This window comes from Aplysia californica, unplaced genomic scaffold, assembly GCF_000002075.1.
Source record: "Aplysia californica isolate F4 #8 unplaced genomic scaffold, AplCal3.0 scaffold00015, whole genome shotgun sequence".
Lineage (NCBI taxonomy): Eukaryota > Metazoa > Mollusca > Gastropoda > Aplysiida > Aplysiidae > Aplysia > Aplysia californica.
Genome location: NW_004797285.1, coordinates 2,136,814 through 2,162,403, shown reverse-complemented (window position 1 = coordinate 2,162,403; position 25,590 = coordinate 2,136,814). Strand labels below are relative to the sequence as shown.

Here is a 25,590-nt window from a genome sequence, read left to right as displayed (position 1 = left end):
TTTCTTTTCTTTTGTTGCTGCTTTTGTGCACGGGTGACAATAAAACTAAATGTGTCAGACAAGGAGGACCAAGTGCTATGGTAAAACAAACACATGTACTACAACGCCAGGAGCCAATGCTTAATTTATGACAAAGCGTAATGGAGTCACTAAGGTGGCCGTCTAAGACAGGTGTTATTGCTTAGTGTGATAGGGGTTGTGTGTTGAAATATGGTGGTCGCGGCCACGTTGAACAGGTGCCCGTTTTACACAGTTAAATTATATAGAAAAAACGCAAGGGGGGAAATGGAAAGTGTCTGTTTGTACAGGTGGCCGTCTTATAGAGGTGGCCGTCAGGGCAGGTTCGACTGTATAAGCCTATATATAACTCACGGTTGAAACAGATCCAATCGCTATGTTTGTAGCATCATCTTGGAAAACAAAGGCATCATCAGATGATGGTTTGAAACCAGGAGGTTCATAATCAGCGGGTGTTACTGGAAAGGAGTATAAAATGAAGAAAGAGTACTAATAACTACATCAAAAGACAAGAAAAATCATTGTAATTTAATAAAACATTGCACAATTGTTCTATTTAAGTTTTAATAATTCTATATGGTATATTCCTGAAAACTTTCTCCATAATAGTAGTATTTATTAAGTAGAGGTTTTATGGCACTCGCAACTGCATATGGTCATATGAGCACTAAGAGGTGGATGTCAACAGAGAAGTCTTTACAGGGAAACAGGCTTACTCTGCTCACCTCTCTAGCATTAACAGCACAAAGTCTGTTTCAACTTTCAAGGCATCCCAGAAAAAATGGGTCACAAGAGTGTGACAAACATACAAAAGAAGTAGAAGAAAAATGACAATAGTAAGGATTAGGAAAGAAAAAGCAGCAGTTCCCTGTTGAAGATCAGGCACAGTTATGAGGGTGATATTGATGAATCAGCCCATTTACAATTCTACAGTGCATGAACGAGAAATGTCCCCCCCTTTGGGAATGGCCTAAAGACACTTCAGTAAGTGGCACCACCCCGGGGGGTTCTCTATAATATATATGAGGTGAACACAACAAATGGAAAAACATCAATAGCAGCAAGACTAATTCAAGTGTTTCAAGCATACCATCAGCCAAGGGCTTGAAGTATTTATCGTCAGCTTTGGCAATAAGAAACTCATCTTATTTTCCAATTAATTAACAGCTGTTCACTTGAATTAATGGAATGAGGTTTAAAAAAAGAAATTGAGCAGGATAAAACAAATTTACCTTCATCATAGTAAAACAACTTCATGGTCATCATGACCTTGTCAGGTAATGAAGTGAGTGTATTTGTAAGAACGATTAGTGTTCTCAGCAGTCTGATTGTAGCCTTCTTTGTCTCGTCAGCAGAGTAAGCACAAGAGATTTTCCTGTCATTTCTGAGGAGACATAAATAACAAATCTATTTTTTTTAAAATCAAGTCCAACAGATCCTAGACTTCTAGACAATATACAAGAAATTTAATATATCCCCTATAAGTGTGTGTGTGTGTGTGTGTGTGTGTGTGTGTGTGTGTGTGTGTGTGTGTGTGTGTGTGTGTGTGTGCGTGTGTGTGTGTGTGAGCGCACATGTGAATGCATCCATGTGTATGTGTGTGTGTGTGTGTGCACACATGTGCAGACATCCACGTGTGAGGCTGTGAGAACACAAAATCACGTAGTACAAATTTCATGCTGTCTATCCTGCTAAGGATACCACTTCAAAGGCTAGACAAGTTCAGGGGTTCTTACGAGGGCTTAAAGAATACATGCTACATTGAGGTTTTACATTGGTTGGACAGCTATAGCCTTGTCAACTTTTGTTCACTTTTCACAGCAATATCTAGTCAATACACATCCTATATCCAATTATAGATACTAGAAACTAATTAGACAAAGCAGACCTCACTAAAAAATAATAATTCCTAGTCTCTAGCTTGTTGACCTTACTTGGACGTTTATAAACCACTTTTTTAAAGAAATGCTTTGGTCAGCACAATTGTGAAATAAGTAAAAGATCCAGAGCTAGAAAGACACATTATAAAGATTTAAGCAAACAAGCAATATTTTCAAAGACCCAAGAAAGGTATAATGAACTCATTAATGCTGTTGGTCTCAGAAAAACAAACCTGTAAATGTCCACTGCTCCACTATTTTGATATGAAAACTTGAAGGTGTAGGACTCGATTACAGTCTGAAAATGTAAGAACAGAGTCAAGTATAAAAAGTAAATAATGTATTTTATCTAACGTCAATGCTCGCAGCTAAAGGGATTTGAAAACAACAACAACAATAACATCTAACGTCAATTTCAGTTCATCAATGTTTGTATACGCAGGCTATGAATGAAGAGGAAGGCCAGGCAAAAGATGGATTAAGGGAGTCAAGGGAACCCTTAGAGATTATAACATCCCTATTGAAAGAGCTACAGCTGGCCTACCATAGAAAACTATATCTCCCCATGATACTTAACTGCAATAGAGGATGAAAAAGTAAAAGTAAATGAAATAAAGTAACATACGCACTCTTAGGATATAAGACCACAAAGGACTTGAACAATATTCTTTAAAACGTTTTCTTGGAGAGGAAATATATATCACATAACAAAAATAAAGATTGTGAGATTCTCTATTAAAGCAAACAACAAATCTTCCAAACCAATTTCCTTAATTCAAGAAAAACGGTGATTGTGCCCATCCTTGCATCTACATATTTTAGAAGTAAAATTATAAAGATTTCAAAACAGTTGATTATTACTGCATATATTTGCACACAAACTTTTCTTACCTCTGGATTATTCGGATCCACATAAATCTGAAGGTAAAAAAAAAAAATTAGTTATGAAAAAAGCATCCTATGAAAAAAACTTCTGTGACAATAAATTTAAAGACTGTAATATGAGTAAAATCAGTTCTTTTGGGGTGTTTTTACAGCACTCACAACTGCTTACGGTCGTATGAGCGCGCGGGAGGGACACAGTAAACATTTTCAGTTGCTAGCAAATTTTTAATTTTGCCCAGGTGGTGGCCGAAGCCTACTCTCGATTTTGGACCACCAAGGGATCTTTAACGTGCGCAACTTGCACACGGGACCTCAGAGATTTTTCGCCCTTGTCCGAGAAGGCTAGGTGTAAAGATTTTATAAAATCAGAGTGTCAAAGATAAAATCAAAATCAAGCATTTATTAACTTAATTCAGAGTTACATCGAACTGAGCACAGAAATTTATATGGGCTGGTTTGTGAGAAGACTGAAAATCAGTGAACATGTATAAACAACAGTTAAGTCTGGGAGTCCGTCTGATGATTTACCCGCTTTGCATTGAAAATTCTGTGATAATTGAAACCAGTTTAACTGGTTCGACTTATAAACAATGAATGTAATAAACTAACATTCCTGAAGATTTTCATCACCCAGACCCAATAAATATCAATCTCTTTTTGAAAGATTGTATAAAATAAACAGTAAGGTTGAATTAAATATTGGAGTCTTACTTACCCCAATGACTAAAGACTTTAGCTGAAAAAGAATAAAGAAAATTTTTTTTTTTAAAATATGAGCAATATATCTACATTTATAAAGCGAAACACTTTATCCTATAGAGGTCTAAAATCTTCTTCTGGTTTTTGCGATATAGGGAAGTAGTAAAAAATAATCTCCAAAGATATGGGCTATGAACTTAAAATCACACCAAGCACATAAAGACCAGGGCATTGAGGTACAACAAGCTGAGAAGAAGTTCCTTTCCTGACAAGCTTTTAAATTTTTATATGGTAAGTGTATTACAGCGCTCGCAACTGCATACGGTCAAGTGAGCGCGCCGGACACGTCATAAGATTTTCAGGTGGTAGGAAATTTTGATTTAGGACAACCAAGGGATCTTTAACGCGCGCAACTTACACACAGGACCTCCTAGATTTATCGCCCTTGTCCGAGCAGGCTAGGTGTAGATCTTTCCTACCAGAAGATCAGAGGTGTGGCTGAAAGACAGCAGTAAGAAGGAGCCCTGCAGAAGCAGTAGAAAAGCTGCAGAAAGAGTCAGGAGCCTAGAGGAGGGGGAGGGGGCAGAAAGTTGACACGAAAGTAGACAAAAGAACATTGTTAGAGAGCAGGAAAAGATGTGAAAGGAAAAAATTTGAGAGAAGAAAATTTTCCATCGCTACCCGGATTCGACCTTTTGAATGAAAAGCGAACACCTTAACTTCTAGGCCACAAGAGACCCCTGTCCTGTCTATGCAAAAGACTTTAAAGAAAGTAAAACACTTATGTTATTGAGGGATGGATATATTACAATACTAGAATCTATATCAACTTTATAATTTTGCATCAATGGACATTTTGCTTATCAGCAACAGTTTATGAAAATGTGGAAGGAACGTATCCTGTATGTGATATGATTGCCTACAATATGAAACTTAACTAAGAGTAACTAACGGCTCTCATACTACCCATGCGCATTCCTTGAATCGCCCTACTTTTCCTTCCTAAACTAGGCTACTCACTCAACATATATGAATTGTCTCACACTGTTCACAATCTATACCCTACCATTATATGGTGGCAGCGGTAAAAATAAAACAAGCAGCAGATCCAGTCCCCGTGAGTGTTCCTCTAGCTAGAAATAGAAGCCTACAATCGAACTTTTTTGTCAGAATAAACTGTTGTTTGTTAGTTCGTAGCCTCATCCGCTCGAGCAAGTAGTTAGATCTATGTAAAGTTACCTGGCAGTCCGATGAGTCGGGTCTGTCAGGGGGCCCCCGTCCAAGATAAGTGTTGCCTCGTCGTGGTCCTGAGTCCGACTGAATATCTCGGTGAGTCTCTCAGACGATCTCAGCCTATTTCCCGCGGAACCCTTGACGTCATCCAAGGGCGTGCCACTCCCTTAATTATCTTGTCCCCACAGTAAAAATAAGAGTCATGTCCCTTGACATCACATCCCCCTCACAAACAATTTCAAGAACAATTCAAAATGTTAAATGCATCAACCAGAAACTGAAACTATAACTCTGAAACCTTATATACACTGTACACAGCAGAAACTTCGCCTACAAGTCGAGTCTCTGCGGAGGCCTGACATGGCGTCCCGACTTCGTTATGTAGTCAGACGTAGTGGAAGTATCATGAAGGGTTGTGTCTGACTCTAGTGACTCTGCTGGTAATTCTGGCTGATGGTGAGGCAACATAGAAGACTCTCTAGGGATCACGAGATGGTTACTGTCGTCGCCTTCCGTCCTCAGCCGGATCTGGTGACGATTTCGAACCTTCAAGCCGTTGTCCGTTTTCAAGAGGTATGATCTGTCTCTCGATCTGTCTACAACCGTAGCCTTGGCATCCCTTGGGGTTTTAACCCAAACTGGCTGTCCTTTTGACAAGTCTGACATGGGCTTGGCGCAATGTCTTCGATCGTAATCCTGTTTCTGCCTCTGCCTGAAAGCTGCGTCAATCTTCCTGAACACCTGCCTTTCACCCCCCTTTGGGACCAATTTTTCTGGGAAAATGGGCACTCTTGTCCTGATTTTCCTACCCATTAGAAGTTCTGCTGGGCTCTGTCCTTGCTGTAAAGGAGTGGAGCGGTAGTTCATGAGAGCCAAGTAAGGATCATCAGACTTACTCAGTAACATTTTGATAGTTTTGACGGCTCTTTCAGCTTCTCCATTACTCTGAGGATGTAGAGGGCTGCTCTTCAGGTGCGTTAAACCATAGTACTGTGAGAACTTTTGAAACTCGTGTGCAACGAACTGGAATCCATTGTCTGAGACGACGATTTCAGGAACTCCATATCTAGCAAAAATTGACTTGCAATGTTCTACGACATTTGAAGCAGTAGGCTCTCTTAAATGAGCTATCTCAATCCACCTCGAGTAATAGTCTACTATTAGGAGATATGTGTGACCTTTCCACACAAAAAGATCCATACCCACCCTTTGCCAAGGGTGGTCTGGAGTGACTGTCAGTTTCAATGGTTCTGGGCTGACCTTTCTTTCTTTTTCAGTCTGGACAGTTTGTAACCAACGTTTCGATTTGCTGTGACAGTCCAGGCCACCATACACTGCTTCGAGCCAGCGCTCTGCACTTGACTATCCCCTGGTGTCATTCGTGAAGACGTTTCAAAATATCCTGTCTTAATATTGTGGGAATAACAATTCGGCACTGGTATAGTAGCAAACCTTGTTCCACAGTCAGCTCGTCTCTCGACATCCAATATGGCTTCATAACTGGATCGACTTTGGTTGTCGCTGGCCATGAGGACTGACAGTATTCTTTTAATTTCTTACAGATTTCGTCTGCATCTTGCTGCTCTGTAATTTCTTGTCACTTGCTGGGAATCCTTCCAGGACAGATCTGATGTGTAACTCACACTCTTCTTCCATTTGATGATCTTCTTTACTTGGCACTCCCACCGGAGCTCTTGACAATGCATCGGCTGTTACCAAATTCTTTCCTGGTACATGGACGATGTTGTAGGAAAACCTCATCATTCTCATCCTAAATCTCTGAATGCGAGGGGTCAATTCATCCAGATGCTTTGTTTTCATCAGTTGAAGAAGTGGTTTGTGATCTGTTTCAATCAGGAATTTTGGCAATCCCACCAAAAAGTCTGCAAATCTCTCGCAGCACTAAGTAACTGTTAAGGCTTCCTTTTCAACTTGTGCATATCTTCGCTCTGTATCTGTAAGGGACCTTGACACATAATAGACTGGTTTCCAATCTGTGCCTTCTTTTTGCATCAGTACACCACCCATGCCATAGGATGATGCATCAGCTGATATCTTTGTTGGCTTTTGAGGACTGTAATGAATGAGTAAAGGTGCTGTACTCATCTGTTTCTTTAATGTCTGGAATGCTTGTTCCTGTGGATCATTCCAGGTCCATATTGTTTCTTTTCTTAGAAAATCTCTCAATGGCTTTGTCCTTTCTGCCAGACTGGGGGCAGACTTTCCTATGTGATTCAACATGCCTAGGAAACTTCGGACATTGGCTATCTTTTCTGGTCTCAGGAACTTTGTGATGGCTTCTACCTTTTCTGGGTCTATTTGTATGCCTTCTTTGGATATGTGTCCGAGGAATTTGATGGATTTGACGCAAAAAACACACTTTTCGTTTAGGGTGACTCCTGCTTGCTTCATTCTTTGAAGTACCATATGAAGTCTGCTGTCGTGTTCTTCCTTATCCTTTCCTCAGATCAAGACATCGTCAATGTCGTCCACCACTCCAGGAATGGCCGACAAGATTTGGGTCATTTCCCTTTGAAAGACCTCTGGTCCTGAGCTGATTCCGAAAGGCAATCTCTTGAAGCAGTACCTCCCGTATGGTGTTATAAAAGTTGTTAACTTTTGTGACTCTTTCTCAAGTGGTATTTGAAAAAATCCACTACTGCAGTCTAGCTTACTGAAATATTCACATTCCGAGAGTTGAGCTAGCAGCTTATCTGTTGTAGGTAGGGGAAAATTTTCTCTTTGCACACTTTCATTCAACTTGGTGAAGTCTACACATAACCTGATTTTTCCGTTTGGCTTGGGAATGGCAACAATGGGGGCACACCAGTCTGTTGGCTCAGAGACTGCAGAGACTGGCTCAATAACTTCTTGCTCCACCATCTTCTCAAGCTCTTCTTTCACCTTTTCTTTCAGTGGCAGGGGTAGTCGACGAGGAACCGCAACAGAAAACGGTTTTGCTTCTTGATCCAGTGTGATCTTGTAGGGCTTGTTTATCTTTCCTAACCCCGTAAATAACTCTGGATATTCCGAAGGTATACCTTGTTTCTTCACCTCGTTCACTCTCTCCAAGAGTTTCAAAGCTTCTATAGCTGGTCTACCTAACAAAGGCTCATTCAGGTTTGTGACGACATACAAATCCTGTTCTGAAGATGAATTCCTGGTAGCCAATGTAGCCCTGACTACTCCTTTTACCAGTAGTTCCTGGTGTCCTGCTCCAAATAACTTCTGTTTTCTTTATTATTAGAGGTGATTTTTTCTTGAAATATCTGTCCGGTATCACCGTGACGTCTGCACCAGTATCCACTCTATACTTAACTGGCTTTCCTATTGTAGTTATTTCTGCCTGCCACAAGTCATTGTTGTTTTGCACGGCCCTGACACCATATTCGTTTTCCAGCTGTAGTGTTCCAAGGAACATGTTTTCAACTTGTCTTACCTACTTCTTGTCTTTGTTTCTACAAGCTGTGGAGAAGTGTCCTCTCTTTTTGCATGTGTAGCATTCCGCATGTTTGGCAGGACATCCTTGTTTATCGCGTGGACCTCTTCCACATCTGTGACATTTTTTACCTATGTTTTCTTTTCTTTGGAATTTTTGCTTGGGGCCCTGACCTTGACTTTGACTTTGCCTGTAAAACTTTCCTTTCTGTAACCTGTTTACTTCTGAAACTTCGTTTCCAGTACTTTGGCTCATTGTATGCGACTGTGTCCTAGATGACTCATATGCTCGTCCTATATCTAGACACCTTGTTAGGGTGAGATTTTTGTCTTTCAAAAACTTTTCTCTTAAGCTTTCTTCTCTCACTCCTATCACCACCTGATCTCTTATTAAGCAGTCTTGCAACTGTGTGTCTCCGAAGTTGCAGGACTTGGCTAGCTGACAAAGTTGTGCAATGTAGGCCTCTATTGTTTCGTCTTGTTTTTGTTTCCTCATGTGAAACTTGTAAGACTCGTAGGCTTCATGTGTCTTTCCTATGCAAAAGTCGTCAAAAGCTTGTATGACGCTTTGGAGATTTTTCTTATCTGCCTCGTCCTCGAAGTGGAAACCTTCGAAAATGTCTACAGCATCTTCTCCAATTGTCGCTAGAAACACTGCACATTGGAAATCTTCTTCTTCCTTGTTTAATCTGGTGGCGATCGCATAATTTTCAAAGTTTCTCTTAAACTTTTTCCACCCTTGTGCTAGGTTTGTGCCATCTGTTACGTTTAATTTTGATGGAAGGGGTACGTTGGCTGTGTATTGCTTCTGCTGGTGTTCCCTGTTATGTTGTGCCACTTCTGTTCACTTGTTGTGGAACTAAAAATCCAGAATAGATCTACTCAAATAAAAGACTCTAAGTCTACAAATCTAGAATCTCCAGACCCAAACAAACAAACAAGTTCCAACTCAACACTGTTCATAGTTCAAAACATCTAGATTCTAGTTAATCCAGGCCTATTACCACATCTAGATAATCTACTTCTATCCAGATCTCTAGTTTCTAGCTCCAGAATCTAGACCTAAATCTAAAATCCTTCCCGTTTTCAAACAGTTAACTGCCTAAACCTAACTAGTCTAGACCTCTACTCTCACACAGCACTGTTCTGATAGATAAACTCTGGCACTTCATTGAATTTGGGTGTTTTCTTGAAGTAGTTGGCTGTTCAGTAGCCACTTCTGACACCATGTTAAGTTACCTGGCGGTCCGATGAGTCGGGTCTGTCAGGGAGCCCCCGTCCAAGATAAGTGTGGTCCTGAGTCCGAATGAATATCTCAGTGAGTCTCTCAGACGATCTCCGCTTTGTGATGTCAAGGGACATGACTCTTATCTTTACTGTGGGGACAAGATAATTAAGGGAGTGGCATGCCCTTGGATGACGTCAAGGGTTCCGCGGGAAATAGGCGGAGATTGTCTGAGAGACTCACTGAGATATTCAGTCGGACTCAGGACCACGACGAGGCAACACTTATCTTGGACGGGGGCCCCCTGACAGACCCGACTCATCGGACCGCCAGGTAACTTTACAAATCTAGAGGTCATTAACTGTCAAAATGTCCCCAAAGCAGATTCCCGAATGATGTAGGAAAACGAAAATGTCGCAGATTCCTTCAAAATGTTCAAACAAAGACTTGAACTTTATTTTGCAACAAAGAAGGTGCATAAGGACGACCAGGTCGCCTTCATACTCCTCCAAATTGGTGAAAAAGGCCTTTGGATGTTCAACGCCATGACACTCACAGACGCTGAAAAGAAAGATCCAGATATTGTATTCCAAAAACTGGGCGAACAAATTGAGCTGGCTGAACACTTTCGTGTGAGTAGCTACTCTAACTCATGAGCATGAGGCAGGTCAAATGAGAGTCACTAGACGATTTCGTGACAAGGGCGCAGCTCCAGGCACAGAAGTATACATTTGACAATGTGGTAGAACTGGAAGAGAGACTGATTGAGTTAATCATTTCAGGCACACCCATCAGAGACTTCCAAAGGAAACTTCTTGAACAGCAAAAAGGTGTCAAGTTGGCCGATGTGATAAAGATGGGTCGTACATTCGAGGCTACTGCATTACATGTAGAGCAGCTACAAACAATGGGCCGACTCTGCCAGCATCAGTGCCATCAAATCCAGCACTCATCCTCCTTGCAGAAACTGTGGCGGGCAGTAAAAACCACGGGAATGCCCAGCCCATGGTATTACCTGCCATACCTGCGGCAAAATTAACCACTTCGCCAAAGTTTGCCATTCTGGGGCGCACCAATCTTCATGCATCCCTTCACATGGACGCGGGCAACGACGTGGCGGATCAGGCAGCCGAATTGGAGGACATTAGCGGAAGACGCTAGAAGCGAAAATCAAAGCTATGCAGGCTGAAATCAACAAAGAGAACTTTGACGACCTAATATTCAGCCCAGTCACCGTCTCTTCAGTTTCTTTATTGCCCCAACAACGCGACGGAGCATTCGTCAAGCTCAGAATACAACTTCCAAACAGAGCTGGGCAACACAACATCATTGTCAAGGTCGACACAGGCACACAGGGGAACACGCTGCCCCTACGCATGTTTAGGGACATATTCCCTGAGCAGCTGACAACGGAGGGGATCCCCACCAAACAGATCTTAAAAGAGAAAGGCAGCACAAGGCTGACTGCCTACAACAGCACAGACATTCCCTGCCTTGGCAAGATAGTTTTTCCCTGTTGCTACAGAAGCGAGCGGCAGGAAACAGGATTCTACATCACAGACGTAGAAGGACCTGCCATTATTGGACTGCCGTCACGCGAAAAGTCGAAAGCAGTGACACTACACTGCAGCATCTTAACGTCACCCTCATCCGCCAAAGACAAAATTATTTGCTTCCAGGACCTGATGAAAGAGTATCCAGAACAGTTCGACAGAATCTGTAAGACGCCTAGCCTCGTCAAGCTAGTGGGGGATTCAGACGTCCTGCCACACATCAACACACCAAGGAAAACACTGATTACTCTCAGAGACGCGATCAAAGAAGAGCTTGACAGCATGGTGGGAAGTGGTGTGATCAGAAAGGTAACAGAGCCAACGGAACGGGTATCAAGCCTCGCCTACTCCAAGAAGAAGTTGGGGAAGCATCGAATCTGCTTAGATCCACATCACCTGAATCTCGCACTGAAACGACCAAATGGCAATTTCTACAAATTTTCTTTTGCTAAACATTTAATTGAAAATTTTGCAGTTTTCTACAAACACAGCTGACTTTGCTATAATAACTGATTAACAGTTTTAAACTTGTTAATTTAAAAAGTCCATTTTATTTATCAGTAAATAGCAAAAGCTGAAGGAACCCCGTCTGCGTGTCTGATTTACTAATGAGTAGGCCTACTAGCAAGCATATGTATTACAAGTACGCGTGCATTTTATTAACAAGTCATTGAAACTTTCCACTGTTGTACGGCTGATAATATACTTCACACTGGCGTGTTACATTTCTGGAGGAAGACAGACGAAAACTATGGTTTCACCTGATACGATGTGTTCATAAAACTTTTAAGCCACAGGACAACGATTATTGAACAGGAGTCTCCGCCTGAACGCACAGTGCTTGGGAGGGCTCTAGGTGTGTTTATACGGAGCGTGCGTTTACATGAATTCAGTGACCTGTGCAAAGGGAGGAAGGGACGCAGTTATCTCATTGCCTTGATATTCTAGTGATCCCCCTTGGGGGTGGGGGTCACTTTGACTGATAATGTGACGACACGTGACTGCTTTGTGAAGGATTCCCTGACTACGGTTAAGAATACAAAGGCTTTGAATGGGTTGGGGTGGAGGGTGCAGAAAGACAGACTCAATGAATGCTAATGATATTCATAAAATTTTGGGAACAGATACGGTAGCCTAAGAGGAAACTGTTGGTGATAGTCATACAGATAACGGCGCAGCCACATGGCATTCCAAGTGACCACCCCCGACCTTAAATTCATTGACATCAGAATCATAGATCTCTTAATTCAAAGAAACATTTTTCTTGTGATTCGTTGAACAAGTACGTAGTTCTTCGAGCGCAGCTGATTAGGCTTACTTGACTAATCTTTAATCCTATAGAGGCCTGTCTTGTGTTTTACAGCAAGCACGCGCCCTGCGCATCAAAGACCTAGTTCCAACTAAACATTACATTGTAGCCAGAAACCTTCTCTCAATGATGCAGTGACCAATCAAAACACATTTCCCTTTCAGTTCCCCAACATTTCAACGACCAGTCCTATAGACCTATGTGTCTGTGGAAAGTTGGGTGTGAAAACGAAGTCCGTCACCCTCTTTGTTCGGCGTGACGGACAGTCTCACCCAATATCCTGTTTTCTAGGCTTGCCTTATTTATTACTCGAATAAATGAAAGCTGTGAAGGCTGCAGTGAAAATTTCCAATTGTCAAGCTTAATTGTCGGCGTGTTTCGCGGATCGGAGCGGGCGTTTGGAGCGAGTGACCGTGCGTTTGAACATCTAAGTTATATAGTAAAAAAACCCGTCATATGACAAAAGAGTGCTTTTGGGCAGAGCGTGCTTTTGTATGGTGTGCGTATAGTTGGAGACTACTTTCGCAAAAGGCCATAATATAGATACTAGAGACTAAAAGGAGAAGTTAACAAGTTTCAAATGCTTACATATTTCTTGTCAAGTGCATCAAAGCAGCCCTTGACCCACTTGATGACCTGACAGGCACCAGGGCACATGCTCTCATTCCTCAGTATCTTCAGATTCAAGTCTGAAAAAAGCAAATGGGAGCCACAAGTAACATGTGTCACGACGCAATGGATTCAGGCGCTGGTCAATTTTGGGGCATGTAGAGTTATTGGTACCATCATAACAATTGTCCATTAATTGTCTTTCTTTTGATGTTAAAAGTACCCATCTATCTTGAACAGAAGTCAAGATATTAGCCATTGAAGGACGTTGGGTTAGCAGGTTTCAGAGGTAAAATTAGTGAGAAAATGGCCGCCAAAGTTTGGTGATTTTCATAGCTTGAGAGTTCATTAAGAGTGAAATTTTACATTTTTTGTGCTTTTAATCAACAATTTTCAGTAAAACCTATATAGAAATGTGTTTTTGAATGGACATTAACTGGGGGTAAAAATACGAAAATTTGATAAAAATTACCAAACTGGTGAGAAAATGCCAGTTTCTTCAATTTCACTATTTTGATGAGCCCCTGATTTCACCACGGTGCCTCACATATGCTGTGTTGGATATAAATAAAGCCTATTTACTTCAACATGTTTCTTATCCACCATTCTCCATTGTTTCAAATCAAAGCTATGCACGTAACTGCATTCAGCAGAACTCCTTGTTCTCCCTATCCATGGTAGGTGTTGAATGGGTACTAGATCTGACTTGACTTGCCATGATGAGGGGACAAAATTAGCAGACAACGGCCAAACAGCTGATCAGAGAGGGAGGTAGTGAGAGTAATCTTTCCTGCTTTATTGGAATTTACAAAACAATCCACAACTAATTACCAAAACATAACAATAACATGAATGATCGTAAGATCACAAGTTCAACAGTAGGCCCGTACTTGGTTTTTACCAAGGGGCTACTACTAATGATTCTTTCTTTTCTTTTTTTTTACCACTTGCAATGACAAACTGAAATTTTATAAAACGTAGCGAAGTACACTCACCTTCTAGGTACTTGTCACCGAACGCATGTTCAGGAAATATATTTCTCAAGTAAGTGATATTGGATATTGCAACAGCAAGAAGTTTTTTTACAAAAAGTGCAGACCTCTGCTCTGTAACTTGCTCATTTGGAAATATAGTTTCCCACTGAAAGCAAAATATAACATAATATTAAAATTTTATAGACACTACATACATTATATATATATATAAGGATTTGTTGTCTATTAAGCCGACTAGAGATTTCAAAACAATTTCATATGCTTGCAGGGAATTTCAATAAAATTCAAGTCGATGACAACTTTGAGCCTCATGATTTACTTCAGAGCCACTCAACTAACCGTATGAATAAAATAAACCGGGTTTCCTTCAAGATTTTATGATAAAAATTGACAAAAGCAGTATAAAGGAGGGGAAAAAATTTATAAGCTTCCTTACTTTCCATAAATAATATCTCTTTCACCCTCTTTCCCAGCCTGAATAGTCAGACTCTTTCAAAACATGACTAGATCTAGATGTTCATCATAATATTGAATTTATTTCTGGCCAGCAGTCTTCATTTCTCTGAGGCACCCACGGATGAAGCTTAATCAGCCGGTAGATCAATGGAAAGGGATGTCGTAAAATGTAAGCCGCATGTGGCTGGTTTCGGGTGAACCGGCAGATTTTGCATACTAGTCTTATCCATATTCTGCACATAAAATTATCTTGGTGACACTTTGGTAAAACCAGCCACTTTTTTAACTTTAAGGTCACAACCAGCCACCCATCTTGGCCAAACTGGCCGCCCTTCATGGATGTTAAAAAACACTATATTTCACTTTGTTTTTTCCTTTGATAAATAAACTTATTAGGCTCAATTGGCCTTATTGCCAGGGCATTGATCAATTTGGGGTTCGATTCCAACATACCAAGCTAGCTTGAAAGACTCTTTCCAAAAATTGGCAGAATATTTCCTTCACTAAAGACGACTGCCATACATTTTTCATACAAGATAGGCCAGTAAACAAGACACAAGTTCATGTTTATGTTAAACCAATTTATTAGTACTAGCAACACAGGCTTGCAAGAGAAAAAGGCCATGTCCCTGGGAGAACAGAAAAAAAAAAGTTAATGTACAAACTCAAGAACAACCATGCGTACAACAAGGTCTCACACTACAAACACCCGCACATCGTACACACAACAAAGTGGAATTCGCTGGTCTCCTCTCTAATCGCCAGTATCTTTTCTGTCTTTACCTGTACATCCTCTGTGATACCATCTGTGATGAAATGGATTATTTCTGCTCACACATGTGTCTGATTCTGCTCAAAATTGTAGAACTTGAAAACAAAACAATATTGAACGGAATTTTATAGCAGACAGCATTCCAGGTTATCATATAATTAATAATTGTCTGGTTGTCCAATTTTAGGCCGAATGCGTGCAAACTGCTAGTCTGACGTACGTGTCGGTATGCCGTGTAGGCCTGGGCAGGACTTGGACTTGGACTTGAGACTTGAAATTCTCGTGCCCACCAAATAGTGTTTGAGACCAAGTATTTAGATCTGAGCAAGTCCAAGTCATGACTTAGCAAAATATCCCTCAATCAAAAGACAAAATTATTTAAACGCAGATTGCAAACTTTGAGTATATAGATCTAGATCTCTAGACTCAGTGAACCAACGTCTGAAGAAATTATGCTAAAAACTGGTATGTTTCTAATAAATTTAGTGTTTTCTGTTGGTTGCTTTAATTCAAATACATCTACCACTCCTACTACTTGCTAGGACTTGCTCGTCCTAGGCGAATCGGTTGAGTCCATTTCCTCGATAAGGGGTAGGCAGTACCACCCCTATTACTTGCTAGGATTTGATGGCCCTTAGCGGATTGGTTGAGTCCACTTCCTCGATTCGGGGTAGGCAGGCCTAGGCCCGGATAAAGCTTCAATGCCATCATTGCCATCCAAAGCTGAAGCAATTCCTGAGTTTATTAATACAACAACAGATAACAGAACAAAAAACAAACAAGCGAAGAAAATTTTTTTTTTTTAAATTAAAAAATCAGCCAAACAAGTATCAGATAGATGTTCCATATGTCTCAACATTGGTTGGAGAACAACAAAATAATGATAACGATAAAGGGAAGTAAAGCAGATGGCTTTACTATCAAAGAGACTATTCATGTTACATGTATAGTCAAACCTGTGTTAAGACGGCCACCCATTGTCAAGGAGAAAAGTGGCCGTATAAGACAGGTGGCCGTCTTAGGCAGGACTGATCAAGATGAAGACAACAAACCATTCCCATGTGTGGTCCCAATCAAAAGTAGCCGCATTGTTGTAGTTGATGTTGTGATTGTTGTTGTTGGTGGTGGTGGTGGTAGATTCTAGATCTAGAATCTAGATTCTAATTGTATTTTGTTTGTAACTTTTATTTTGTTGCTGTTTTGCACAAGGGTGACAATAAAACAAAATGCATCAGACGAGGAAGACCGATTGCCATGTTAAAACAAACACATGGGTCGTCACCACTTGGGGAACGAGCGACGCCTTCTGTCACAAGTTCATGTTGACGTCCTTTGTTTCAGACTGGGTAAACAGTGACTGACCACTCATCTCATTTACGATTTGTGTATGATGTAGATCTAGAATCTAGAATCTAGAGATTCTACGTTAAAATTCATAAGAAAACTGCATCTCCCCTCGACGCTTTACGGCAACATAGGATGAAAAAGTAAGTTAAAAGTAAAACACTAACATCGAAAGATCTTAAAACGCACGTACATTTTTCACTTGTGGTCTCTGAGCTTGCAGTGTTGCCATTCTGCGAGATGATCTGTTGACGAGGTAGATTATCTACTTAGATCTAATCTAGAGATCTAGATCTAGATCTAGATTCTAGATCTACGCTTTTTGAACAAACGACGAAAAAGAGATGAAATTAGATTTAGATCTATAGGCCTAGGCTAGATCCAGACTCCAGATGTTACCGCCTTGACTCGCAGACTGCAGTTACTCACAGTGACCGACTTGAATCATGAATGAAGGTAGCAGACGACACACACAAGTAGGGCTGAGCTTTTGAGCATTACAAAGCAAATACTGAATTTAAGTCCGGGGCATGGCATATTGATAGAATCAATTTTTAACTCTAGAAGTAAAATCTAGTTCTCATTAACTTGTTCGTATTTTTCCTTTGAAAATAGTTCCAGTTTAGGCGATAATAACTTTTTTTAAAAATAGGAGACAAAAAACGATGTAAATAATTTGCTTCAATGACAGCAATGCCAAACTGGCATTCATTTCGGCAGGAGGACTTTCTCACGCGATTACATTATTTAGCTATTTTGGATTTACATATTAGATCAAGATATCTATATTATGTCACTTTAAAATCTAACAAATAATAATTGTGTACTCAAACTAAGGTATACAAGTACGTGTAAGTGAAATTGAGAAAAACTCTTAGCTCGTTTCTTTTGTAAAGTAATTTTTATAAGTGCTGGTAGGCTACCTCTAGATAGGAAGTCCGAGTTTTTAGTTTTATACCTTTCTTTGTTGGTTGCCATCAACAAACCGTTGATCACGCCTGGTCGATACCAATCATTTGACGGTCCCGAAATAAAATAAGTTGCTCCTGTAAGTATAGCAGTGTAAGTATGTACAGCTTGACTTCTTTTACGACTATAGATCTAGAGGTGCTTCTGTTTTTTTATCGTTTATGTGAGTGAAGCTGGTGTTTCTGTATGGCACAAACTGAACTAAGAATTAAAGACGACATAGATTCTAGATTATGATTAAGACGTGGTGAGTCATTTATTTCCTTTTTTTTAAAGTGTCTAGGTAGACCCCAATTGGGGACTACGTAGTCATGGTGTCTAGGTAGTCCCCAGTTGTGGACTATATAGTCGCAGTGTCTAGGGGGTCCTCAATTAGGGAGCACCTAACCACCATGGCTCCCATGCCATAGTCATAGACCCCAATTTGGGCCCTCTATCTTCATTATATATTCATGTGTCTCTCAGTCTTGTTCCATCCACTTTACACTCTAGTCTCTAGTATACAGTCCTGAAGATTAAGCAATGGCATTTTATGTGTCCGAAATACTGTAACTTTCTACTTTCTTGTTTTTATCTGTTGTAACAATTCTGGAATTGTGTTTAGAATTTAGAAGGTGGCAGACTTGTTCATTTATTTTTCTCTGCGTCAATCTAGATATCTAGGGTAAAGTAGTCGAAGTTCGGCAGTGTAGGTTTCAGTAGTCAGTAACCCCAACTTACAAGTTTTGCCATTGGCTTCTCGTTTGAGATATTATGAAACGGTTTTCGCCATTGGCTAAGCGTAATCTATTTTTTTTTTCTGTGAAAGAGTTCCAGAAAGTCTTTCTTTCGACTGGTTGTCCCAAATATGTAAATTAAAAAACCATGGTGCAAATTCCGCTGCTTTTTCGGTAGTTCCCACCCCCCTTATTTGAGCCTGACCTACATCTAGATCTAGATCTATACGTTTGATTTGCGGCAAGCTAAAATATCAAACCTAACAACTGCAAAACATTAAATTGTGGTAAAATTCAGGGGGGCATGCCCCCCTGAAACCCCCCACCATATTTTTATTCGGTCAGGGGGGCAAGCCCCCCTGAAACCCCCCTACTCTTGGGGCCAAAACCAGCGAATAACAATTGCGGGGTGGGAACTACAGAAAAAGCGCCCAAATTCCTGCCCAGATGTTCAACTTTGACAGGGGGGGGGGGGGCATCTAACTTTCGGCATAGTGGATGGTGTTTGTTCAGCAGGGGTGTGTTATTTTGGCAGTGTGTGTCATAGGCGTAGACAAGGCCCGGGCCCTAGCCTAGGCCTAACACTTTCCCTGTTCGTTTGTTTGAGTTTCTGATTTACACAAGTAGGCAACAAGTGTAATAAGGAATTGGACCAAGATCTATGTATTTACGTCTGTCCTAGTATAAATATGTGATAAATTAGTATAGAAAATGAATCCTATTTACGATCGGGATTTCTTAATTCGAAAGAAAACAACAGAGGCAGCAAAAAGTAAATAATATAGAAGCACACATAAATAGAAAAGGATGAGGGTGAAAAACACACAACATCACTTTTAGAATTACATGTGTTCTCTTTTTATTAAAATAGGATGAAAATGAGAGATGTGGAGTCTAAATGAGGAGAAATATTGTTAAAAAGAGAGTTAAGGCTGAACCTAGATTAAGATCTAATTTCTCATTCAATCTGAAAAAGCAGAGAAAAATACCCACTTTCAAATTGTGCCTTGAGAAAGACCCGTAAACACACACACCACCCTCCTTGAAAGACCCTAGTCTACGCCTATGCATGTTCCCTCAACAGGCTGTCCGAACTTACACTTCTCAGCTATGCCGAACTTCCCCACACATCATATAAAAAAGGAAGATAGGGAAGTTCGCACATATTCTAGACCATAAAAAACACATTTGTTTAGCAATGGCCATCGGGCGAATTTTTTGACCTCGTCGGAATGATAGTAACTAACTTTCTCTAGCTCGTTCTGCGCTATTTCTAAACCAATGTGAATGAAACTTTGGAACCTATCAGAAAATAAGGCAAACTAATTATATGTAGAAGTCGAAGTTCGTACTCATAAATTAACCTACTTTTAGTGTCGGAAACACTTTCGTATCGGGTACACTGAAACCTGGAGTTTGATATTCGACGCTGAGATGGTAAGAGATCCATCTTTCCTCTATGGTGTGTTCAAATTTGAACTTTCTGTGTCAAGTAGTTGGGCAGAATTTATCATAAATGCACGACTACCCCCCTGTTCAAAGCGGCTTCGCACAAAGACCGGCCATTTTCCCCCTCACTCCTTTTGCAAATGTGTGTGACCTACAAATCCCCACATGACTATTCCGAGTCCGTTTGTTGGTCGCTTGAAATAGGCCAATGGCGGGTGCGTGCGTCCGGTTGTTTTTCTCTCTGTTACCTTGTAAAACATCGCAATGAGGGTATTCCGAGGCGAGCTTATCTCGCCACGAGGTGTTCGCGTCTCAACAGGAAAAAATGGGATTTTAATTGAACGGTATGCTAGATCGAATTAAATTATATTATTATTATACGGTTGGCATGGTCTAAAGTCATCAAAGAAAGCTTTGCCATTATTAAACCACTCTGCCAACATATTCTTAAAGATCCCATGTTGTGATACAATGCTATAAAAATAAAATGCTGTCATCCTGACACCCCTTTTTCGTAAAATCGAAATATGTACACCAACATTTTAATAATAACAAAATAACTACGAAATGGTTAGTAAATCTGACTGCAGAAATGATTTCTCCACCCAAACACACTTTGGTTAGCCAAGTTTCTCTCTACACTCCAATTAATTACTGACATATCGTCGAGCATGTGCTACTGCGTGGTCTAGAGTATTTTCCAACATATGAGGGTCATCCATATTTTACTGACCCTTACAACTTTTTTATTTATTGACCGATTCTTAAAATTCAAAAAGAATAATTATTAGAATTGAAAACTCTTTCTTAGGTACCAAATAAAAAAAAGGATAAAGCTAAAAATTAAATTTTCATTGACATTGCTAATTTGTTACCATGATAACATTTTAAAAAAATTACATTGACAGCTAAAAACCCTCTACTATTTTACTCTAGAACTAGTTTTGTCTTGTGATTAACACAGAGCTTACTCATCGTTTTTTAGGAGGAACATGTGAAAACTTACCTAGACCAGAAACTGCGTCTGTTTCGGACAAAAATAGGCAAGGGGCGGGGGAAAGTTTTAATTTCTCCTCGTTGCCGAAAGAATTCACATTTAAAAACCGATTGAAAACCACTGTGTTAACGAAACGAAATATTCCGAAAAGAGATCAAACCAGCAGCATCTTTGAAAACGTTTTCCTGTTTATCTATGTGTGCTTGAAAGTCAGTCTAATTGGGCATGTCCGATTTCTACAACACCGGCCGAACTTTGATGACTCTACCCTATACAGTGCATCCATAAAGTCCTACATTGCATTGTGACCTATTTTTCACTATTTTATTGTGTTTATTTCCCATGGTTGTGCTTTGTTACAATGTGAACACATCTACTGATGCACACTTGTTGTGTTTTGAAACTACCATAAAATAGAGAAAAAACAGGCCACAGTGCAATGTCAAGATTTTGTGGACACACTATATACTGTGAAGCGAGCTGACAAAATGAATTATTTTTCGGATTCAAACCTTAGGGAAATAGATACATCACGCTTACAGGTGAAGGTTTTACAATTTATAAGTATGAAACAATAAAAGACAGGACATAATTAAAGAATATGGCATCGATAGAAAATATACAAATTTGACCCTAATGTCGATTTTTAGCCGGTAAATCCATTTGTAGATTGCGAGAAGTAACTCATTTTGTCAGCACGCCTCACATTTGCGTAGGGGGGCCCACTTGGAAATTTTCAGTTGCCTAAAACCCCAAAACCACCCAACCATATGACTTCAAAATTTACAGGGTACATCAGCGGTTGTTGAAGAGTGCACATGGCACATGTATATTTATAACTTTAAATTCTTCTTTATAATTTTTTGTTTTTAATTGTTCCACAATAAAAGTGATGCATCCTTTTTCTCCATTAAATAAAATTTTTAAACATGTCCATTTCCGTCTTAAGCACTTCGAGAATTATCAATTTCTGTTTTGAGAGTATATATCTTGACCTGGCCTATGATAAGGCGCTCAAACAGTCTCCACTTTCTGCCCCTACCCCGTCATCTCCTTTGCCACCTCCACTGGGCTCCTGACTCTTGCTGCAGCTTTTCGACTGCTACTAATTGGCTCTTTCTTACTGCTTGCTGTCTTTCAGCCACACCCCTGATCTTATGATTGAAAAGATCTACACCAAGCCTTCTTGGACAAGGGCAAAAAATCTTGGAGGTCCCGTGTTCAAGTTGTGCACGTTAAAGATCCCTTGGTGGTTAAAAAATCAATAAGAGTAGGCTTCAGCTGCCACCAAGGCAAAATTCAAAATTTCCTACCGACTGAAAATGTTTAATGTGTCCCACACGCTCATATATGACCTTATGCAGCTTTTTCAGACACTACTGAGGTTTGGTTATCATTGATGTGAGTGTGTTTGTACTAGCCATGACAAAATGGACACAATGGTCAAACTGAGCAGTGTCTGACTCAAGTTTGAAGGAGACTTCAGACAACTCTGACTGGATGTTTTCATACATTCCCCCCCCCCCCTCCCCTACCAAGAGTGTTTCTTAAAAATATAAAAAAATCTATAATTCCCCCCATTCAAATTTCGGTGCTCACACAATGCCGTATCTTGTGATTAAGTCGTGAAAGGAGACAATTTTAGAGAAGAAAAATTTCTGTTGCTGTCCGGATTCGAACCAGGGACCAATTGAATGAGAGGCAAACCCCTGAACCTCTAGGCCACGAGAGCCCCCCCCCCCCTCCCCAGATATAAGAAAGAACAGGCTTGCTTATGTAAAATATTTATTCACCTTGAAGTTATCTCCTGTTTTCTTTTTTTTTAAGTTCAATTGGCCCTTAAATTCATACTTAAGTCCATTTTTGTTGACTATGAAGGCCTCTCTCTTCATGCGCTTCATGTGGTTTTGATTCCATCTCAGGTAACAACCATAATCATGCCGACAGCAGCTGCAAAAATGGATGAGCCCTATTACTGCTCCCAGCAGATAAATATTCCCCCAGAACTGCCAGATATCCTCAAACAGTTCACTAAAGCTGCCATCAGGACTCAACCAAAGGATGTGTTAGCATGGTCATCTGCGTAAGTCATTTTTGTACATGTTTTTTATTTTTTTGTCTGATGAGTACATGGTAAGTTTTTTGCCGGTTCTCCTTAAGCAGGGTTTTGTACTGGAAACATATGCTATATTTTTTAACCCATTGAACATCAGATCAGGAAAAAATATTCTGAAATGGGGAGAAAAATTTGGGCCACTTTCTGGATAGAATCCTGAACTTTCACATGTTCTTTGAAGTTAGTCACTTATTGGAGGTCCATTACTGGCAGAGTTATTTCATTATTTATAAATATTTTGGAATCAGCGGAAATGTCATGATTTTATGGCATTGTTTTTTGGGAGAGGTTTTGGTAGATGGCATTGTCACGAAACAGTCAGTTTCTATAGTAGCACACTCGCAAAAGTAAAATAAAAAATATTTGTATAGATGGATTTGAATTTTTTTTCCTCTACCCTCTTCTTCTTTAGGTAGGTAGTGAAAACACGGTACGTATGCTGACTCACAGCCTCCTGAGCATATGGTTTCAGTGAAATCAGGATAATTCATATTGCTGTTTCTTTGCTCTGCCGCTATTTATGACATTTGGTTGTGGTGCCATTGCTATTGTGTTGCAGTAATGGCTTCATCCCCCATACCTATCATATTTTTATTGATCTGTCTTTAATGTTGTAAAATTCTTTCAGTTTATGAGGGCATGTTTGTTTATTTCAGGTATTTCCGAGCTATGTCAAAGGGTGAAATGCCTCCCATTAAAGAAAGACTGGAAATGCCAGTTGCAACCCAAAAGATTGACAGTGGCCTCACTCCCGGACTTCTCAGAGTTTTGAATAAACAGGTCTGTATTATTAGTTCGAGCAGATTGATGGGTAGAGGGGGCATTTGATTTGTTTTACATGCTTATTAAAGTTTTTAGAAGCTCTTGTACACATTCCTTGTGCCACTCAGTACAAGGCTTAAGCTTTAGCTTTATAATATATGATGCTTTACTTTAATATCTTTTGATTTAATGTGTTGTTGTCTTAAAATGTGAGGCTGCGTGGTGAAATCAGGCGCTCGTCAAAGTAATGGGAAGTCAAGAAACTGGTATTTTTCTGCAGGCTTAGGAATTTTTATCAATTTTTTTTGGGGGGCTCAACACCTTTCATGTCCACACAATAACAGATTTGGCTCCAGCAGGTGATTGTACTTGGAGTGCTGGATCTTAAAACGTTCTGTGTAGAGTGGTGTGGTAGGATGAACCTCATGTTTCTGTTTCCTGCCTTCAGAACATCAGCCCATTCATTACTGAGGTGCAACTTGAACTGGATGTTCATGCCTTGGGTGTACTTCAAACACCTGACTACAGGATCATCCGCTTTTCTACCTGGTCGGATAGACTTGTAGTAGCTTCCCCACTTAGAATAATCCGTGAAGAATGTGTTATCCAAATATTTTTTTGATAAGTTACTAGTTTTGCTCTTGCCATCCTGAAGAAATGGAGGTAGTCCAGGGGCACCTTGATTCATGCTTTTCGAAGTTCGCATTGTGTGAGTACAGCATGAGTAAGAGACCGGCCGGTAGGCCTAATCAAAGTTCATTCAAAGTAGGAGCGTTGCAGGGCTTCAGAATTGAGGAGGTGTTTGACACAATAAAGTCTGCGGCAGCAAGATAAGACCGCAGTGCAAGAAACTGATAAAAATGATAAGTGGAAGTGGTTTTGACATTCGACAATCGAGTGCATAAATGAGGGAACATTAGAGCACCGGTTTGATGGTTGTATCTTCAAGGTTGGTAATCCTGGATTTGTCAGTAATGACAAATTGAATAGTGGCAATGAGGAAATGCCATATTCAACCCTCGGAAAGCTCTATGTTGGATGCCTATGCATCATGATGGCTTGTTGCTGATTAAAAACTGGTACTGTGATTTAGCATTTTGAAAAAAATCAGTCCTTAATCCGTGGCGCAGTGATTCTTTCATTGCCAGGTTTACAGCATCACTACATCCCACGCTCTCACAGTCCTCCCAGCTCCGGCTCTCAGTACACACTCTCTTGTATTTTCACCTTTTGCTCTGTCGTTAGCCGAACTATAAAGGTTTTATAAATAAGTTTTGCCTTGCATACTTTTTAAATTCCGTGATTGCTGAAACCAAACATGGTTTTGGCAGTTGATGTTCTTCTTGCCTCTCCTCAGGCCCAGATCAGGATTCATTTTGTATATTTAGGGTAAAACTAGTTAAAATTAATTGTCTGTAATACCTAAGTCACAAAGGAGTTAACAGTGTCCTATGCTAGTGTCGGGAAATATATTTTAATATAGTTCCTATTGGAATGGGCTAGGGGTTTTGAAGTCAGTTTGGCAATCGCCCTGCTCTCTATTCCTGATTCAATACTGAATGATAGGCGCCTTGAACGATAGTCCATAAATGCTTTTTTTTAAAAAACCTCGCCTCATTTCATACACTGCGTTCATCTTAACTTGTTCACACCCAAACACTCCCTTCCCCTCCCCACATATATAAATGCTTGTGAGAGCATGTGCTCGTGCACACACAGACACACACACACACACACACACATGTGCATGCCCAAACAAGTTTTCAAGATATAATTACCCAATATCACGGAAAGCAAGGGCGTTCAATGGGGCAATGATCATCTTTATTTTTCCTTCTTTGTCTTTGTACTACCTGATTTTGGGCCAAAATACCTGAAACTGATCCTGAATCTACCTAAAATGGGAACTTTGAGGTAGGCAGCCCTGGCTCTTGCAATCACAGTTTGGTTTCAATAATTTAGCTGAGCTTTTCACACGGCGTCACTTTTCGCCCGATTCTGTTACTTTTAGTTCGCGTGACTCAGCAGCCCGCCGGAGCTCCCCGGCTCGGGGTCACGGGGTTAATGAGCCCTGAGGCGACTTTGCGGTGTCGGTCGGGAAGTTCGCATTTTTGACTATGTTTAAAACGATATAACTTCTTCCCCATCCCACACAGCAAACCATT

At 40.3% G+C, this 25,590-nt stretch overlaps 2 protein-coding genes across 4 annotated transcripts in view; one reads left to right on the top strand and one right to left on the bottom strand.

Moving 5' to 3' along the window:
• Nucleotides 1-16,904, bottom strand: part of LOC101847081 (HORMA domain-containing protein 2) — a 52,437-nt gene extending 35,533 nt beyond the window's left edge. For both annotated transcript variants that reach the window (XM_005090316.3, XM_035971134.1), the window contains exons 1-8: nucleotides 16,610-16,904; nucleotides 13,845-13,989; nucleotides 12,829-12,929; nucleotides 3,499-3,519; nucleotides 2,790-2,816; nucleotides 2,132-2,196; nucleotides 1,251-1,402; nucleotides 373-476 (exon numbers count right to left, since the gene is read on the bottom strand). In XM_005090316.3, coding sequence (XP_005090373.1) covers nucleotides 373-476; nucleotides 1,251-1,402; nucleotides 2,132-2,196; nucleotides 2,790-2,816; nucleotides 3,499-3,519; nucleotides 12,829-12,929; nucleotides 13,845-13,989; nucleotides 16,610-16,648 — 654 coding nt within the window. In that variant the 5' untranslated portion in view covers nucleotides 16,649-16,904. The remainder of the gene's footprint in view (nucleotides 1-372; nucleotides 477-1,250; nucleotides 1,403-2,131; nucleotides 2,197-2,789; nucleotides 2,817-3,498; nucleotides 3,520-12,828; nucleotides 12,930-13,844; nucleotides 13,990-16,609) is intronic.
• A 450-nt stretch (nucleotides 16,905-17,354) lies between these two features.
• The window catches only part of LOC101846855 (ropporin-1-like protein), a 24,155-nt gene continuing 15,919 nt past the window's right edge, over nucleotides 17,355-25,590 (top strand). Inside the window, exons 1-3 of one of the 2 annotated variants that reach the window (XM_013085395.2) lie at nucleotides 17,355-17,478; nucleotides 22,470-22,630; nucleotides 23,320-23,443. In XM_013085395.2, coding sequence (XP_012940849.1) covers nucleotides 22,485-22,630; nucleotides 23,320-23,443 — 270 coding nt within the window. In that variant the 5' untranslated portion in view covers nucleotides 17,355-17,478; nucleotides 22,470-22,484. The remainder of the gene's footprint in view (nucleotides 17,479-22,469; nucleotides 22,631-23,319; nucleotides 23,444-25,590) is intronic. The other variant, XM_005090315.3, reaches the window with a different exon arrangement.